The sequence below is a fragment of the Cyprinodon variegatus genome, unplaced genomic scaffold, assembly GCF_000732505.1.
Source record: "Cyprinodon variegatus isolate N-32 unplaced genomic scaffold, C_variegatus-1.0 Scaffold1023, whole genome shotgun sequence".
Classification (NCBI taxonomy): Eukaryota; Metazoa; Chordata; class Actinopteri; order Cyprinodontiformes; family Cyprinodontidae; genus Cyprinodon; species Cyprinodon variegatus.
Window position 1 is genome coordinate 235689 of NW_015151476.1, and position 19488 is coordinate 255176.

The following is a 19488-nucleotide window of genomic DNA, read 5'->3' on the forward strand; positions in this document are numbered from 1 at the left end:
CCATTGTCCGCTCTCTCATAGCCCCCTCTAGTTATTCATCTCTAGTCTCAGCCCCCTCTAGTGTCTACTCTCTAGACTCAGGTCCCTCTGGTGTCCCCTCTCCATGGTCAGGTCTCCTTGATGTTCCCTCCTCAGAAACCCCTGAGCCTGCCCTGGCCAATCCAGAGACCCCTGAACCCGTTCTGTGCCATCCAGACAGCCCTGATGAACTAGTCCCTGACTTTTGTGCTCAGTGAAAGTTTGTCCTTAAGGCCCCTCAGTGTGAGCTCTTTGCCCCCGAAGCCCCTCAGTGTGCGCTGCAGTCGGCGGCCCCCAAGGTTCGAGTGCCACAGTCGGTGGCCCCCTTGGTTCATGTGCCGCAGTCGGTGGCTCCCAAGGATCCTGCGACAGAGACGCCGTCCATCAAAGGTTATCCTTCGTCACCGTCCTTCAGAGTCCTCCTTAATCACCATCCTCCGGAGGTTCTCCTTCCTCTCCGGCCTCAGGGCCATCCTCCAGCGGTCCTCCTACGTCTCCGGCCTAAGGGCCGACCTCCAGGGACTCTGCTTTATCTCCGGCCGCACGGCGACCCTCCAGAGACTTTGCTCGTCCTCCGGCCTCACAGCTGGCCTCCGGAGACTTTGCTTTTCCTCCAGCCTCACGGCTGGCCACCAGATACTTTGCCTGTCCTCCCACTCTGTTTTTGGTGTTTGTTTCTTGCCCTCCTTCCTGGTTCTACCTCTGCCTACCCTGGCTGGGTTGTTTTTTTTTTTTGGACTTTGTTTTTGTTTTGTGCCCTCCTTCCTGGTCCCGCCCTGAGTGGGTCGTTTTTTGTTTTGGGACTTTTTAGGCCGTCTGAAATCCGCCCTCAAGTGGGGGGTACTGTCATGGTTTTGTTCAAGTTTTATCTCTGAGTTTTCATTGGTCTTATTTCCATTCTTGTGTTCTAGCTATTTTTTATTGTATTTGAGTTCTTGGGTATTTCTTGTTTGCCCTCTTGTGTCAGTCTTCTTTTCCCTAGCTCCCTTCTTTCATCTATTCACACCTGCTTCCAATCTGCTAATTAGCCTGGTCTTTGTTTCTGTCTCCCACTTATTCCCCTCTTGTTAAGTTACTCTTTGCTGGTTTGTCGTCATTACTTTGTCCTCNCAACAGGGCAAGTTCATGACAATTTCTTTCTAAAAAAACTCAACTTCCCAGTGGAACAAATCCAAAGATTTCAGTGCTCCTCTGGTCTGCCTGCTAACCATACTCCTAGCCTCCTTTTTTTCTCTCTCCAGGTTCAGCCCCCTCTATTGTCCCCTCTCTAGTCTCAGTCCCCTCTAGTGTCCGCTCTCTTTTCTCTGCCTCCTTTAGTTATCCCTCTCTAGTCTCACCCCCTCTAGTTATCCCTATCTAGTCTCAGTCTCCTCTAGTGTCCGCTCTCTAGTCTCGGCCCCCTCTAGTGTCCGCTTTCTAGTCTCGGCCCCCTCTAGTGTCCGCTCTCTAGTCTCGGCCCCCTCTAGTGTCTGCTATCTAGTCTCTGCCCCCTATAGTTATCCCTCTCTAATCTCTGCCCCCTCCAGTGTCCGCTCTCTAGTCTCGGCCCCCTCCAGTGTCCGCTCTCTAGTCTCGGCCCCCTTTAGTTATCCCTCTCTAGTCTTGGCCCCCTCTAGTTTCGCTCTCTAGTCCCTTCTAGTGTCGCTCTCTAGTCTCGGTCCCTTCTAGTTATCCCTCTCTAGTCTCGGTCCCTTCTAGTTATCCCTCTCTAGTATTGGCCCCCTCTAGTGTCCACTCTCTAGTCTCGGCCCCCTCTTGTTATCCCTCTCTAGTCTCGGCCCCCTCTAGTGTCACTCTCTATGTCATGAACCGAGGACAGATGGACCCAGTATTCAAGGAAAGACAGTCAGTAGGAAAGTTCAAACGTTTATTAAATAAAACAAAACAAAAGCGGAACTGTGGTTCGCAGACACTGCAGGCGGGGGGGGCGGGGCACCGCCCAATCTCAGACACTCTAGGGGAGAAACACAGGTAAGTGACTACGACCATCTGACTGAAGATGATGTTCTCAGAGAGTCACTTACCTGGTTTAGCAGTTCAGCTGACGCAGCTCGCATCACCCAGAGTGTCCCCAGTGCTGCAGCTCCGGAGGAGTTGGGGGAAGCCGATCCTGATCAGGGATGCAGATCAGGCAGGAACAGACAGAACAGGTTGCAGATCAAGCAGGAACAGAACAGGTAGCAGGATCCAGGCTTTAACAGAGCTCCGGGACAGGAGGGTTCCGAGTCTGACTGGGACCAGAAGCATCACCAGGTGGTCACGCACAGGAGCAGACAGGATCAGGTGCAGACAGGCAGGCTCAGTGGAAGAGGGTAGCCGAGACAGGACGTATAACCGGAACTTGAAGCAGGACTTTAAACTGGTCTCCTCCCTGGAGCCAGGCTTACTGGATAAAAACTGAACCTCCCAACATAATGAGCCAAAACCCAGAGGACTCCGTGGGGGAGGAACAGTGGACGATCAGGAGACGAGACAAACACAAAAACCCTCTTTCCACTGGCTGCTAGGACCCAGGACATGAACCATAAAATAAAACTGAACAGACAGACTAACAGAAAGACAAGTAATGATCTGGCCCTGAATGCTCAGGCTGAACTGAATATAAACCAGAGGAAACAGGTGAGAGGAATAAATTATAATTGAGGCAGGGAGGGAAAACAAGTGAGAGGAATTACTAATTAAGGAGGAGCAAACAGGCCAGATCATGACACTCTAGTCTCGGCCCCATCTAGTGTCCGCTCTCTAGTCTCGGCCCCTTCTAGTTATCCCTCTCTAGTCTTGGCCCCTTCTAGTTTTCCCTCTTTAGTCTCTGCCCCCTCCAGTTATCCCTCTCTAGACTCTGCCCCCTCTAGAGTCTGCTCCCTAGTCTCAACCCCTTCTAGTTATCCCTCTCTAGACTCTGCCCCCTCTAGTTATCCCCCTCTAGTCTCTGCCCCCTCCAGTGTCCGCTCTCTAGTCTCGGCCCCCTCTAGTTATCCCTCTCTAGTCTCAGCCCCCTCTAGTGTCTACTCTCTAGGCTCAGGTCCCTCTGGTGTCCCCTCTCTAGTGCCCTCTGGTGTCCCCTCTCCAGTCTTGGAGCCCTCTGGTGTCCCCTTTCCATGGTCAGGTCTCCTTGATGTTCCCTCCTCAGAGACCCCTGAGCCTGCCCTGGCCTGTCCAGAGCCCCCTGAGCCCGCTCTGTGCCATCCAGACAGCCCTGATGAACTAGTCCCTGACTTTTGTGCTCAGTGAAAGTTTGTCCTTAAGGCCCCTCAGTGTGAGCTCTTCGCGCCCGAAGCCCCTCAGTGGGCGCTCCTCGCCCCCTAGGTCCCTCAGCAGGTGATTTCGCTGCTTTGTCTTGGGTCCCAAGCTGTGCGCCGCAGTCGGCAGCCCCCAAGGTTCGAGTGCCACAGTCGGTGGCCCTCTTGGTTCATGTGCCGCAGTCGGCGGCCCCCAAGGATCCTGCGACAGAGACGCCGTCCTCCAAAGGTCATCCTTCGTCACCGTCCTTCAGAGTCCTCCTTAATCGCCATCCTCACAGCCATCCTCCAGAATTTCTCCTTCCTTCCGGCCTAAGGGCCGACCTCCAGGGACTCTGCTTTATCTCCGGCCACACGGCCGCCCTCCAGAGACTTTGCTTGTCCTCCCATACCTTTGGTGGGTTGTTTTGTGTTTGGACTCTGTTTTTGGTGTTTGTTTCTTGCCCTCCTTCCTAGTTCTACCTCTGCCCACCCTGGGTGGGTTGTTTTTTGTTTTGGACTTTGTTTTTGTTTTGTGCCCTCCTTCCTGGTCCCACTTCCACCCACCCTGAGTGGGTCGTTTTGTTTTTGGACTTTTTAGGCCGTCTGGAATCCGCCCTTAAGTGGGGGGTACTGTCATGGTTTTGTTCAAGTTTTATCTCTGAGTTTCCATTGGTCTTATTTCCATTCTGGTGTTCTAGCTATTTTTGATTGTATTTGAGTTCTTGGGTATTTCTTGTTTGCCCTCTTGTGTCAGTCTTCTTTTCCCTAGCTCCCTTCTTTCCATTCTATTCCCTTCATTCTTTCTATTCACACCTGCTTCTAATCTGCTAATTAGCCTGGTCTTTGTTTCTGTCTCCCACTTATTCTCCTCTTGTTAAGTTACTCTTTGCTGGTTTGTCGTCATTACTTTGTCCTCTTGCATTTTTGGATTTTTGTGGATTCATGTTTTTGGATTTTTGCTTCTGTTGAACTTTTGTTATTAAACCTTTAAGTAACCACCTCAAGCTTTTGGGTCTGCATTTGGGTCCTATCAAACCTCCACCCCTCATTGTGACAAGAGTGTTGCCTCGGCCATCTGCTGAGGCCTACTGGGGGGTTCAATGAGACAGAGGCAGAGATACAAAAGGCAACTGTAAAAGGCGGCCCCGTCCAGGAAACACACAGCCAGGCAGACGAGATCCGAGCCAGCTCCCATATCTACATCCAGCCAGTCACAGTCAGGAAAACAGGACTACACGGAAAAACAGGCTGATCTCCAACGTCTATCAACAAAGTTGTTAATGGCAGCAGCACAGCTGATATTTCTCTCCAGGATGGTGTCACACCCAAACAGGAACAGACAAAGTGAAGCTACTATGAGAAAAAGCAGAGAGCATTAAGTAAATATACTCTAAATATAAAACAATGACATATATATATATATATATATATATATATATATATATATATATATATAAATAATAATAATGAAATTATCAAAAAAATGGAAAGAGCATAGGACTGAAAACTTACCTGCTAAAAGGGTGAAACTACAAAACCTAACAATGCATATGCATGCATTACATTATACACATAAGGCTGAAACAAACAAATATAAACTCTGACTTACATTAAACAAAGCAGAGTGGAGCACAGAGGTTACTAATGAGCAAAAAAGGGAAGAACTAAAGAATTCACGATATTCAAATCTAAACATAACGGGAAGTATCACAGAAGAGAACAATGCCGGTAATATAAAAGGTAACCAATAGGTGGCAGTATTGCCATATAGAAGAGTTTCATATTTCTCATGGTGGATCTGTCAAGGTTTATGGTTTAGGCTCAAAGGTAAACAAAACCCTGGAGTAGCATGATGATTTGGAGGATTTCAATGAGGACCAAGAGGCTATAACTCTCAACAAGCCAAGAAGAAGAAAGGACATGGTGTGGGGAAAAAAAAGAACTTGCATAATGGCACAAGAGGTCAGGATAAAGAGTGTAGGATGAGACCAGAACCAGGGAGTTATAAAGCTGTTAAAACTGGAACGCTAATGACACTTTCAGCTAACTTTAATGAGCACATGGAAATAAACAAGAGGGCAAGGCTTAAAGAATGTAGCACCAGGAAAATGGTCAAAATAGGAACATAAAATAAAAACGAGAACCCAAACATGCCCAGATCACAATAGAATCTTTGAAAATGTGCAAAATATAAAGTAGTATGAGAAGTATGAGAGCTCTGTGTTTACACCTTGAAGCTTTCTCTCTCATGTTCTTTTTCCTGAAAAGAGATCACTCGGGACCAACTCTTTAAACAACACTTGTTGTTGAATCTGCGATTCATAGAAAACAATAAGAACCTTGTGTATCTGGTAAAAATGCTGTGTGGGAGGATTGGGCAGAACTGCGAGCTCTTGGTCTCACATTGATTTATCTTGTGCTTCATGAAGTCATTACAGTTTAGCAGACGTCTTTAACCTTTCGTTTAAAGCTGGTGGAAAACATCTGAGAAGACAGGTAGAAAAGGAAACAAAATTTGCAAACTTTGAACAGAATCTCATCATGCCTTTTGCGTTGAAGACCAGCCCTTTGCTTTGGACACGGTTGGTTGCCCTGGCCTTCACCTGCGTAGCTTTCTCTATGGCCGCTCTTGGAGGCAGATTCATTGACCACACCGGAGCCTTTTGTATCTTCTGCTGGGCTTTTAGCTTTGGCGGGACTCTCCTAGTCATTCTGGTTGAGCTTTTCAACCCACTGACCAGAGCTCCTCTCTCCTGGAAGAACTTCCACATCACCTTTGCATGCTACTCTTTCCTCCTCTGCATGTCGGCCTCCTTCATCTTTCCTATTTACTTCCTTAAGGACTCCATTGTTGTTTTTGCTCCGAGCCAGCTCCGTGACCTCCGCATCGTGTCCAGCATTTCCTCCTGTGTTGCCACTTTGGCCTACATGAATGAGGTCAGACTCACCAAGGCTTACCAAGGTGAGGTTACTGGCTACATGACTACCTGTCCAGGCCTGCTGAAAGTCTTGGAGACCTTTGTGGCCTGCATCCTCTTTGTCTTCATCAATGACCCGGTGTCATATGACCAGCATCATTCAGTCAAGTACTGTATGTCTGTTTATTGCATCTGCTTCATCCTGTCTGCCTTCATCATTCTGCTCTGCATTGGGGAGTGCACTTACCTCCTCCCCTTCCCATTCCCTCGTTTCCTGTTCACCCATGCTTTGTTGGCTGTCTTCCTCTATCTGTCAGCGGCGATGATCTGGGTGATCTTCAACTTTGTCCCCAGGTACGGTGGTCACACTGAGCGGCCGCACAACTGCTGGTCCTCTGAGGGCTTGTGCAGTTGGGATAAAGACATGTTGATAGCCGTGCTGACCGGCATTAACTTTATCCTCTACCTGATTGATCTCATCTACTCCATCCCTCTGGTCCTTGTCAGCACATGACTTTAGGAAAAGGAAGTTAGGCTGACAGTGTGTTTAAAGGGAAATTTAAGTTGTAAAATTTAAGAAGAAGTGACGTAAAATCACTTTTTAGTCAATAAACAGAAATCTAATGCTTAAAAAGTTTTTTAAAGCTTTTTATTCAGGTTTACATTTTGTTCTCCTGTTACATTTCTATAGTGACAAGCAATACTATCTTAATAAAAACAGAATAGAAATAGTTCAGAATCCCTTTTAAAATCTCTCTCCTTCTTAAGCTCCTTCCATGTGAAGAAGGCCTACCTGATGTTTGTCCTATTTTTTCATGTCTCCGGTTTCTTATCTTTAATTTTTAATTTCTTGAGGACGCTAAACCCAATTAATGAGCTGCTGTTGCATATTCATCAATTTCAGGCAGTAAAAAGAGAAATTGTTACGCAATATCCCTTTAAAAAAGGCCTGGTGTTTATTATTCACTTCCTTCAACTTTTTCGAGACATTTTTTCTCAGTTTTAAGAAAACACATGTAAGAATGTTTTAACGGCATGTTGTGATTGAAAGAAAAGTAAGTTGTTTAATTTAAAACGTTTTTTTCTGTGTCAGAAGGTTAATGTTACAAAAACCTATTAAGTGATAGAATTAAATATTTTTTTATTAATGCTATCTATTAATAATTATTTATTAATTAATAGATAGCATTAAATAACTTTTTTTAACTATATAACCTTATTTAGCAAAACCCTTGTGTATAAATGTATCAGAAAAACAAAAAAAAAGTGGTTTTCTGTAATTTCTTTAATCTGTACAATTTAAAACACGATGCAGCGCTTAGTACAATTTGTCTTTTCTCATCAGTTGTTTTAATATCTTGTTTAATTTGTCATTGCTTGTCTAATGTGATTTTTATTTTCATTATAGTAGTTTTGTCATGCTATGATACTGTGTACCCGATGTCCATTGTTTTTCGTGAAGTGATGAGTTTCTCCATTAACACTATTAGGAATATTTTGAATATAAAAACCAAAGCAAATTATCTTGTTTCTTAAATATGAGCGATATGTGCTTGTCAGATTTTAAATATCTAATTGCATAGCTGCTAATGGAGAATATTAAATTTTAAATGTCTGGAGTTACACTTTAATGTCATTTAAAGTCTTTATGTTTTCACTTTTCTAAAGCATCCATCTGTAGATTGTAGATTTCCAACAATAAAACATGTTTGAATTGTGAGGTGGCAAAAGATTTTTTTAAGCAAAGTCAATTAAATCAAAGGGAAATATGTTGACAAAAGTTAACATAAGAGTTTTTGCTCCTGATTGATTGGTTGATTTTATGATGATTTGCAATTACTAAGTTTAATTCTTTAAGTTTCATTGTTTATAATCATTGCTATTTCATAATCATTTATTAACATTGTCCACTGGCTTAATTACAGGTGACATTTTTAGTTTTTAGATTTTTTTTTTTTTTTACAGAAAAATCTGTCTCCTATTGATCCCTTTTAAATTATATTGAATAATGAGTTCTGACTTTCATTTATTCAGGCCTCAGAGCTGCAAGCGTTAAGGGAGAGGGGTTGTTTATACTATAAGGGAGTGTTTGAGATAAAAATAATAGTTCTCATAACATGCCAGACTGTTTCTCGAATTTTATTTCATAACATTTTATGTTGGCTCCAACTGTCTTTAAACGTTTACAGTAATTGTATGTGGAGACCTTCACAGCCTTTCTGCAGGGTTTTAGTTAGGGAAACACAAAGTTGGTGTAACCAGAACAGGGCTAGACGTTATGCCATCTTGTTCTCTTTTTCTTTGCAAAGACAATAAAGTACCGACTGAGTGAATTCCCATCCATCCCCTTTATTTACCTGGACTTCATAGTTGAATACCTTTTTCCAACTAAAGTTGTAAGCTTCATTCAATAAAAAAAACAGTATGAGGCTGAAAAGGAAACGTACAACTGATTAATAATAAAACAATAGTACATTTCTTATAGTTGTTTGTGCTACATACAGATTTATCATCTCCTATGATAACGTCAATTAACAGAGAATTAATTTCCTATTAATTAATTTCTTAATTTGACCCATTGGTTCTGGACTGATGAGGGAAAATACTTTTATCAAACAGAACTTTTAAAAATTAAAAACATTCTTAAATTCAGAACTTCCAGTGCTCGTTGAATGTGTTAGACCTCCGTTTGGAGAAAAAGAAAATTCCTCAAAAGAAATGTTACTTTTTTTTTTTTATTTAAATGGTAAAACAGATCCAGGCCTTATATGGCAACATGAGGGTGATATTATTGTAACTTAGAGAAGATTCTAAGTTACTACATTCAAAAACTAAAAAGCAAAAGTCTGCCTTTATCCATTAAGAATGTAGCTCTTGAGTTACATAAAGCATGTTTGTGATTTGATAAGCCCTAGCTGTTGAGTTTAAAATCCAGGCAAACCTAAGAACCTTAAAAATCCATTGATTTTACTGGTAGCAATGGCTAGAATAATTTACATGAAAAATGAAAAGCAAAAAAAAAGCTAAAACCTGAGCCCAGCCACAAGTAGACCAGGGGCTCATTTCACAAAACCTGAATTTAGTGATCCCAGAAGGCTCATGGTGGTGTGAAGAGTCCATCCTGGCTTCATCCGTTCCACAAATGCTCCACAGGTGTGGCTATTTCAACCCAGCGGTAAGTTATCAAACTAAATGCTGGTCTGCAGTTTTCTTCAAGAGACCATGAGGTCGACCACAGATTTTGTTGATTCAGCATTGCCTAAAATACACATTTGCTGAAACACATTCGATTCTCTCAAATAAAAACATCTTAATTTAAAGAGTCACTTGCTTCATTTTTCTCAAATTAACAATTAACCCAAAAAAAAAAAAAAAAACAGTATATGTCAATATGGCAACTTGTACAGATCTTAAAGTTTCTAGATTGATATTTTTTTTTTCCATAATTTTGTGTCTCTCTCCTAAGCAGGGATTTCAATCTTTGACTTTAAAGCAGGGGGCTCAGGAATGAACCCTGGGTACTTCATATAGTCATCAAGCCTTTAAAACTTTATCTAACAGCAGATGTGTTTGATCACTTTTTGTTACACAATTCTATTTTTCCCAGAATTCACACTGGGAGAAAATCTGACCTTTAACTTAAACAGAGGAAGACCTATCTTAGAAAGAATCCAGAGAGGAAGTGGTTTGAAAGCAATAAGGTGTGTTCAGATGCTGTATGTATTGTAGGCCTAACTATAGCTTACTCCTAGACAAGGCAAGTCTGTTTATATAGCACATAAACAGTGCAAAGACAATTCAAAATGCTTTATATGAATTAAACAATAGAATAAAAGAAAGTCAAAAGCAGAATAAAAGCAAGTAGACTCAAACCGGTTCCAGAAAGGGCCGTGTGGCTGTAGGTTTTCTTTCCAACCAAGCAATCGCACACCAGACTCCATTCATCTCATCAAGTCATCATGTTCAGATTGGACTCAGTTGATGAGAGGACTGGAGTCTGCTGTGAGATTGCTTGGTTGGAAAGAAAACCTACAGCCTCACGGCCCTTTCTGGAACCAGTTTGAGACCCCTGAGGTAAAAACATGATAACAGCAGCTAGTAAAACATATGAAACATTGAATCTTTGGTTTTCAATTAACAGAATCCCCTTCATGAGCTCCAGAGTGTATGCATAAGTGTGCTGTTCAGCAAACCTATAACATTAAGGAAAGCTGTGTCAAAAGAACAAAAAATTATTCCACATAATTGTGATGTTTAGTCTAATGTTATTACGTTTAATATTGTAGAATCCTTCATTAATGTATTTAAATCTTTTCTGGAGGGGGAAGGTTATGAAGATGTGCCTATTTTCCTTTTAATGCCAGAAACCCGTTTCTGGTGGTGCAGCAAATAGTGACTTTTCTAAGGTTTTTAGCATAACCTACGGCATACAGCAACGTACCAAAGTGGAAAATCCAAGCCCAGATCAGATCATCCGTATAATGGTAAAGGCCTGGATCTGCTCTGTGTCCAGCAGTCTGCACAGTACCAGATGTTATCCTGAGGAAAGCCATAAGGCTCATGTAATTATAAGAAAATTCAAACATGGAGATTTATCTGATACCCTTAAAAGAGAAGTAGTCTATTATAGGTCATTCTGTCAAACTTAGAACAACACCTGTCTTTAAAAGCACATTCAACCGTGACAATGTACAAACAGAAAATGATAAAGGTAATAATAGTTTAGAATACCATAATAATAATCACCGCTGATTGAGCAGATAAGGCGCCATGATCAAATAAGCCTGGGTGACAGCCTGTTTAGGAGCAGGCTAGCTGCACAGAATAAATCACCATGGTAACTTATGTTTTACTGCTTTGTGAAATTGGGTTGGGGCTACGTTATTTACAGAAAATCCCAACTTAATCCTTATTTTCTTCTCATGAAATAGGCCTCAAGACATGGAGAAGGAAAACAAATAGCACCCGCAGCATGGCTCAAAGAGATAAGGAGAGCGTTGCAAACTGAACATTTGACCCGGAAACAAATAGAAGACAGGAACCTATGTGGCAAGTTTTATTAATGAACCACGTGAGAGTGTTTTAGAGACGCAGATGGTTACAATCACATGGACTGTAGTGAGCCTGAAGGAGGGAGACTAATAGACATGAATGAAGTGGACAAAAACAAAGATCCAAAAAAACTTATGGAAAACTGAACATAATGTGTCATGTACTCTAGATTGGGGGAATGCTGGCCTAGTGCTTAGGGCATAGAGCTTGGAATCCTGAGGTTGTGAGTCTGAAACCCACTCCCAAAGACTTCCACTCTGGGTCTCTGAGTATGACCCTTAACCCCCAATTGCTCCCTGGGCGCCACACAATGGCAGCCCACTGCTCCCCACTCAGATGGCTTAAATGCAGACTGACATTTCTCCAATGTGAGATCAATAAAGTTCAATTGTTTTTTATTATTATTATTACGCTAAAAGCTCAAGAGTGAACTTGTAAGATAAATAAAGAAAATATATATTTAATGAGTCTGCAGGCCAAGTAGGCAAGACTAAAAAAAAAAAAATAACCCAACAGTAAATAAAATGGTAGAACTGTATAAACAACTTAAACAAAGAGAAACAACCTTTAGCAGAATCACTACCCTTGTTTCAGCTCAAATCATGGTTTGGGTTCCTGATGTTTAAAAGTACTTTTGAAATATTCATCTAATCCTCACTTTGGCTGAAAATCAGATTTCTAGAGTTTTTCAGTTTCTTTACAGCAAATCGGGAACACATGAGAGAAGCCATGTTAAGAAGATGATGACAGACACGCTGAGAGGGCCAGTAAAAGTTTTGGCGCCCCTCCAGTCATCAGGAAAATGAGCATGGAGGCTCATAATGAAGGAAGTTCATCTCAGGAATGCCATTAACGTTCTAATTACCTACATTCAACAACTAGAGGGAAAAGTTGTTTTTTTTTGGGGTGAATTGACCAGAAGTAATTCGGTGTTGTGACCATGGTAAACACAGCACAGCCTTTACTTGTGATTTGGAACTCAGTGTTTATGCTACAAAGTGTGCATCTGCAAGTCATGAGAAACAATAAGAACATTGTGTGCCTGGGAAAACGCTGTGTAGGCGGACTGGGCAGAACAGCAAGCTTTTGGTCAGTCATCTTGGGCTTCATTAAGTCATTACAGTTTAGCAGACATCTAAAACACACCTTTTTTGGCTTATTTTTTACAGCTTACCCTGTTTAGGGCTGGTGGTAAAAATCTAAGAGGGTCGGTCCAAACAGGAGAAACATTCAGCGAATTTCATCATGCCAGTTGTCCTGAAGACCAGCGCTCTGCTTTGGACACGGTTGGCTGCCCTGGCCTTCTTATGCGTGGCCTTCTCTATAGCTATTCATGGGGGGAAACTCCCGCATGGCACTGGGGATTTTTGCATCTTCTGCTGGGGCCTTAGTTTCAGCGGGACTCTTCTTGTCATCCTGGTGGAGCTATTTGGCCTGCAGACCAGAGCTCCTGTCTCCTGGAAGAACTTCCCCATCACCTTTGCGTGTTATGCTACTCTGCTCTGCCTGTTGGCCTCCATCATCTTTCCTCTTTACTTCCTGAAGGGGTCCATTGGTCAAAGTGATGTCCACGACTTCCGCCTTTTGTCCACCATTTTCTCCTGCCTAGCCACCGTTGCCTATTTAGGCGAGGTAATTCTCACCAAGGCTCGTCCCGGTGAGGTTTCGGGCTACATGGCTACCACTCCTGGTCTGCTGAAAGCATTGGAGACTTTTGTGGCCTGCATCATCTTTGTCTTCATCAGTGAACCTGTGTTGTATGATCATCACTATACGGGCAAGTACTGCATGTCTGTGTATTGCATCTGCTTCATAGTGTCTGCGGTCATCATCCTGCTCTGCATCAGTGGCCGCACCGGCTGCCTCCCCTTCCCGTTTACTCGTTTCCTCTACACTTACGCCATGCTGGCTGTCGTCCTTTATCTGTCAGTGACAGTCATCTGGCCAGTCTTCCACTTTGACCCCAGGCACGGCGGTCAGAAACAGAGGCCACACAACTGCACCTCCACAATGGGCTTGTGCAGTTGGGATAAGGCCATGGCGGTGGCCGTGCTGACCGGGGTCAACTTTATCCTCTACCTGGCTGATCTAATCTACACCAACCGCCTGATGTTCGTAAGCACCTGATTGTAGCAAATGGTAATGGGCTGCCAATTAACAACTGAATTTAGTCACACAATTCATGGCTGTAAAACTGCTGTCAAAGATCCTGCTGCAAGAGAGTGTTTCTGTACTACACAGTAAATATATTAGCTCTGATATTAGCAAAGATAACTGACCTAAATTATTTTTGAGTTTTGAGATGAACTTAGTGGTGTGTTTTTCTTTCGTTCATGGGTCTATTTGGTCTCCCAGTAATATTTCCTCCTTAGAGAACTGTAATAATTCATGATGGCAGCAGCCTTCATACTCAGCCCCCAGTAACCAAATTAATTCCAGGGATTCCCACCATCAACAGTGGGAGGAACAAAGGCAAAGTCATCAGTCATACAACGGCTCACTCCAAATGAAAGAAGCCTGAACCAGCAGATATGCTGTTTTCATCACAGTAAAGAAAATAAATGCAAAATCAAACATGATGCTTAACAGAGAAGGTGGAGAATCAAAGAAGATATTCAGATGAAATAAGAATCAGTTTGTTTCCTTTTAAAGGAAAAATCGGCTCAGAGATTTCTTCTTTGCCTTTGTGGTTTTTGATCTCTGTCCAAACATCATGGACACAGTCATGCAGACTTGGAGTGAGTCATAAATACCAGGATTTTTTTCTTCAGGGTGTTTTTCCTCTTCATGAACATTCGATTTCAACAAATCTGTGTCCTCTGACCTTCACACACTGACTGCTGTCAGGGGGAAAATGTTTGGCTTCCTTTTTCAACAAAATCCTTTTGGTTTTACAAAGCAGACTATGGATATTTTAACTTCAGTCAACAAATAAAAAAAATCACATTCTGTTAATGTAGGTTAAAGAAAAAGTCTGGTCGTATTCAGAATTCAAACTTCTGAAAGTACTTTAAATACGACATTATTACATACTGTTCAATAATGATAAGTGTTTTTAATTGAGAGTAATTTTCATTTTAATGTGCTTTACTGGAGGCAACCATGTTTGTCAGAGAACACTACTGCCACCTACAGGTTTGTGACGTCACGGTGCGGTATCAGCTGTTGATCAAGTCCCAGTGCTGTATCTGGTGTTTGTAACAACGCGCTATTGTCCAAGTCATCTTGAAAACATTCTTCCAAATGTTGGCTACATATGACGTGTTTTTTCTCTGGCCAGAAGTTCGATGGCAAATCCTCCCATTTCAAGTTGGCAATCCAACGACCAACCCTTCCGTGGAGGATCATCAATCGGAAAGGTGAAATGACTTTTTTTTTTTTCACTTTTACCCGATGTATTACAACATCCAGCTGCCATGCACGTGGGCATTGTAAGTTTAACTATAGCTCTGGTGAATTTCAATGGTGAAGTCTTGAAATCTTAAATAATTCCCATTGATTTTGCTTGTAAAGCGGGGAGAATGGCGCTAGGTTTACCGCACCGTGACGTCACTGCAGGAAGACGACAGGAGTGAGGTGTTACTATATTTGGGGGAAAATGGCCGCTTCCAGACTCAGTGATCACAGCAAAAATTCTGTTTTTATTTTTTACTGATTAACGCTAAATTATTGAAATCACCGTGAATGTATTAGTTTTAGGTATAGATAATGATCCATTGATTATTCCTTGCTGACTTGATTTTCCTTTAAGTTGTCAGTCAGTGAAATGAAAGCTTTTTAAAAAGTTTAAAAAATATGTAAAATTGACAAAACAGACTTTAAATCTTAAATGTGGGATTACATGTGGCCGACCAGAATCCCACTGACCAATACAGACAATAGTGATGTATAGAAAGACTTCTAGCAAGAAAACATCTGGATCTATTCTCTAACCTTTTTTTTTTTTTTTGACCGTACATCAAATTTGCTACATTTTTCTTTCAGCTTATGTCTTTTTAAGGTTAATGTTGTGTTAACAATTATACTTTCCCTTTTTAATAATTGAATCAACCCAGAGTCTACAGCCTGATGCCATATTTTTTGGTCTGTGTTTTGATGTATTACTTGCATATATAGAAGAATGTAAACATATAATGTTGCTTCAGATTGCATACAGTTCGTATCCTTCAGGGGAAAATGATAAATTATTCAGACTTCTCATAAAAAAATAAAGCTTAATCAAAAAGCATCTGAAATTGAATGAGGATGAGGCTTCTTATCTTATTTCCTTGTGTTTACTCTGCCATTTCCATGGTCTGATGTGGCCAAGTGAACAACTCACACTAAATAAAAGACTCTAATGAAACAGGAGAATGATGTGCAGATTGCTGTGAGGTATCCATCCATCCATTTTCCATTTCGATTATCCCTTCTGGGATCGCGAGGGGTGCTGGTGCATATCTCCAGCTGTCACCCTGGACAGGTCGCCAGTCCATCACAGGACAACACAGAGACACACAGGACAAACAACCATTCACACACACACACACACACACTCACACCTAAGGAGAATTCAGAGCAGCCAATTAACCTAGCAGTCATGTTTTTGGACTTTGGGAGGAAGTTGGATTACCCGAAGGAAACCCATGTATGCACAGAAAGAACATGCAAACTCCATGCAGAATCGAACCCGGAACCGTCTTGCTGCAAGGCAGCAGTGCTACCCACTGTATCTGACTTTAAATCATGTGGGTTTCAAGTCAGATGCTGAGAAGCATCTGACTAGAAAAACACCTAGGGGCATTCGTGTTCTTACAAACAGCAGCCTCTAACTATTGCTTGACTGCCACCCGAATTGACATACAGTAGACCCTTGGATAGGAGTGTGTGAATGTGAATAGAATAAGAAAAAAAATGGAGTGAAACTAGATTTAAGCCTGTTTGCGGTTGCCATGACCCAAAAGACTGAGTATTAGCACATGCTTGTGAATTATTGGAGGCAACTGGTAACAAGAAAAGTCTATACAGACAGTTATAAAGATTAAGATTGGATCATGGAGGCTTCTCACTACAAGGGAACAGTTCTACTACTATTGAAGATAATGATGATACTAAAAATAATATTACACACAAAATTACAAAGAAAAGGTGAAAGCTTTATACATTTTTACATTTTTTATGACATCTAAGTTCAAATGTAGTATAGGAGGTTTTGAGTCTGGCAGAAGTTAGGTCTGATGTTTGAAGCTCTACCTCCCCCTAGTGGACATTAGAATAGTCACATACAAAAAAACATGAGGTTTAATTTAAAAAAAATTAATTTTTTTTATGCAGACAGACATTCTTGTAATACAGATAATGATGTTACTTAAAAATAATTTTCTTTTTTATTATTTATTTTCAGTTCTGGATGAATTATTTTTCAGATGAACTGTTATCTGTTTATAAAAATCACTGAATTCTGTTCAGAAATCCCTGAAGAAGTACTCATCAGACCATTTAAAAAGATCATACAGTTGTTGGGTTCTTTTGGAGCAAAATCAATGACAAAAAGTGCTGTAAATCTTTCTTTTTCTGTTTTATAAAAGAAATAAATGGCATACAAATCTGAATTTATGTTTTATTCTTTTGCATTTCAACACTTTTAATGATGGAATGAATAAAGCAGTGAGCAATTATGCACATATAATACAAGATATATACAGATAATTATTTAAATCATAACACATAATTAGAGGGGGAGGGACATGTGAGAATATGCATGAGCAATAATAATGATGTTATCACTAAGTAAGTTATCACTTACTTTGATGGTCTGGGTTGCTCATCAAACTAAGTGGTCCTCTTAATTGTCAATCGTTGTGGTGATATGTTTATGTAAGGCCGTCCTTCGTGCTCGTTCCCATTTTCACTTACCAGTGATGAGTCTGACATAGTGGAAAAATAGCAAATCAATGCAAACAAAGCGTGCTCGAGGAGAAATTGGCACATGCATACTCTTGTACACGTTTAATAGGCGTTCCCTCTCGGGAGCAGGTACAGGGTTTGGCATGTGCATTTTTTTTAAAGTGGAGAGGGCGGGTCTTTTCAAAAATTTGCGGAAACCCTCCACTATACCTTTAAGAGAAAAAGATCACCATTAATACTGTAGTAAGATTCGACCATTAACATGGAAGATGTGGAATATGAATTATTTGGAAAGATCCTGTTAGACTCTTTTTTTGCAGGGTGAGGCAGACTAAAAAATAGAAATATGATTCTGAATGGTTCATAATATTAACTTTAGTAATAGAGACGTACAAAAACCGATTGTTTCCTATGTGCATAATATGCTAAGGAGATTTATGAAATCTTGCCCGCTGTCATAGACAAACACATTTGAAGATGCAGAAAAAAAGAGAAAACTAAAGTTACCTTATCATCGCTTGATATTTTGATATTGAAAATGTTTTTTTCCTAAGATACACATGAAGTGCAGATAATGCATTAGTTGGGGGTCTTTCATCTCACTCAAGGAGTAGCACTAAAACAGGCGCTGGGTATGTGTAACCTTTGAACTCTCTGGCAGACACCAGGCCTTATATAGTCATGGCGGATCTGGATTAACCCTGAAACCCATCGCTCTTAACACAGTCTGTTGCTAAATCCATGTATACGCAACCTGACTCTGTTTCACACAAGTAGGGAATCTAAAGCAGAAAATGTCCCTTAGTTTTTGGGACACAGACCCAAAGAGAACCTTTTGCTCATCAGATTTCCCTGAGTTTAACATTTTAGTCATTTTGTCACTTAGAAGCTATGTGCTTCATTACCCATGATACATTTCAACTGCATCTGCATGGAGCCAAGTGTCCACGGGGATTTTGTTCACAAACTATAGATGCAACTAATCAGCAAATTTTCATTTTCACTTTTCAAGCATCTGTGCACTTTAAAGCAACACATTTCACGTGATTTAGGTTATTATGAACAGGTCTTTCTCAAGGCACCATACAATTCAACCAGATCATGCAGTCAGATTGATTCAAAGTTTTCTATCTAAGGAAAACCAGCTGATTGCATTGACTTATTGACTGGAAGGCAATCCCTCACACTAAGCATGCTTGTAGCGACAGTGGAGAGGAAAAACTCCCTTTTAACAGGAAAAAACCTCCAATAGAACCAGGCTCAATGTGAGCGGCCATCTGCTGAGGCCGACTGGGGTTCAAGGAGACAGAAGCAGACATAGAAAAAGCAGCTATAAAAGGAGGCCCCGTCCAGGAAACACACAGCCAGGTAGACGAGCTCCGAGCCAGCTCCCATGTCAGAGGATGAAGAGAGCACATCCAGCCAGTCACGGTCAGAGAAACAGGACTACACTGAAAAATACTGGGATTGTGTGTTCCTAAGTGAACTGACTGTAGTCTATATAACTATCTAAAAAAAGGCATCATTATGAGGCTTATAGGATGTGAGGGAGTCTGAAAACTCATCTTTAGACGAGACAAACTCAGGAACCCTTTAAAAAAAAAGTTCTGCTGCAGTTTCCAAACAGTGAAACTAAAGGAAAATCTATAATTAAAACCAGTTTCAACATTCATAGACAAAATAATGTTTTCATTTTCTCTGAAGAAAAAAATGGTTTTCTTGACATTGTGCTTGTGAAATTATAGTTTATCTAAATTACAAATGTATCATAATTTAACGTTTTATGTCCTTTGTTTGTTTTTTTTGTTTTTTTGGGAGGAATCTTGGAAATCGAGTAGGAGCAAATATGTGTTGAAAGCAAGAAACGGAGAATTGAAGGTTTGAGAAATTATTTGAGCTAATAATCCGATCACTGAAAACACTTCCAGCTTTCTTTTTTAGCCAATTTGAAAGTGAAATGCTCCAGACATTAGAGTCAGAGTGACCTTGTTTGCCTATTCTTGGACTGGGAAAGTATGCCTAGAAAGATAAATAACATGCAAAATCACTGCCAGAGACAGCAGTCATCAGAGCAGGCTTGTTCAACAAACCAAATCAACATCTGGATGATTCTAATTTTCTTGTACAGATTCAAACAATATTTCACTTAGTTTCTGTTTTTCCTTTTTTCTCTCTGTGTAGATGTTTAATACGTAGATAGGAAAATTCTCACCAATAAAGAAGAGTTTTGATGATCACAAAAACAATATTTCTTGTCATTGCTGAAATTAAGCTGGCAAAAGATCCAAACAACACACCATGTCAGGGACTGTATGGAGTGTTGAATAAGAGGGTTCATTTTTACAGGTACGGTAAACAATACATTAGTAAGTTACGCAGAGGTGTCAGGTAAC

General features: G+C 41.1%; 2 protein-coding genes across 2 annotated transcripts; both read left to right on the forward strand.

Moving 5' to 3' along the window:
* Positions 1-5660: 5660 nt before the first annotated feature.
* Positions 5661-6849, forward strand: LOC107100883 (myeloid-associated differentiation marker homolog). Its single transcript, XM_015399546.1, has one exon. The coding sequence runs from the start codon at positions 5781-5783 to the stop codon at positions 6669-6671; it is 891 nt and encodes a 296-aa protein (XP_015255032.1). The 5' UTR covers positions 5661-5780; the 3' UTR covers positions 6672-6849.
* Positions 6850-12347: 5498 nt separating this feature from the next.
* On the forward strand, positions 12348-14204 carry LOC107100882 (myeloid-associated differentiation marker homolog). The gene has a single exon (XM_015399545.1). It carries the CDS (start codon positions 12455-12457, stop codon positions 13334-13336), a length of 882 nt encoding a protein of 293 aa, XP_015255031.1. The 5' UTR covers positions 12348-12454; the 3' UTR covers positions 13337-14204.
* Positions 14205-19488: the final 5284 nt, after the last annotated feature.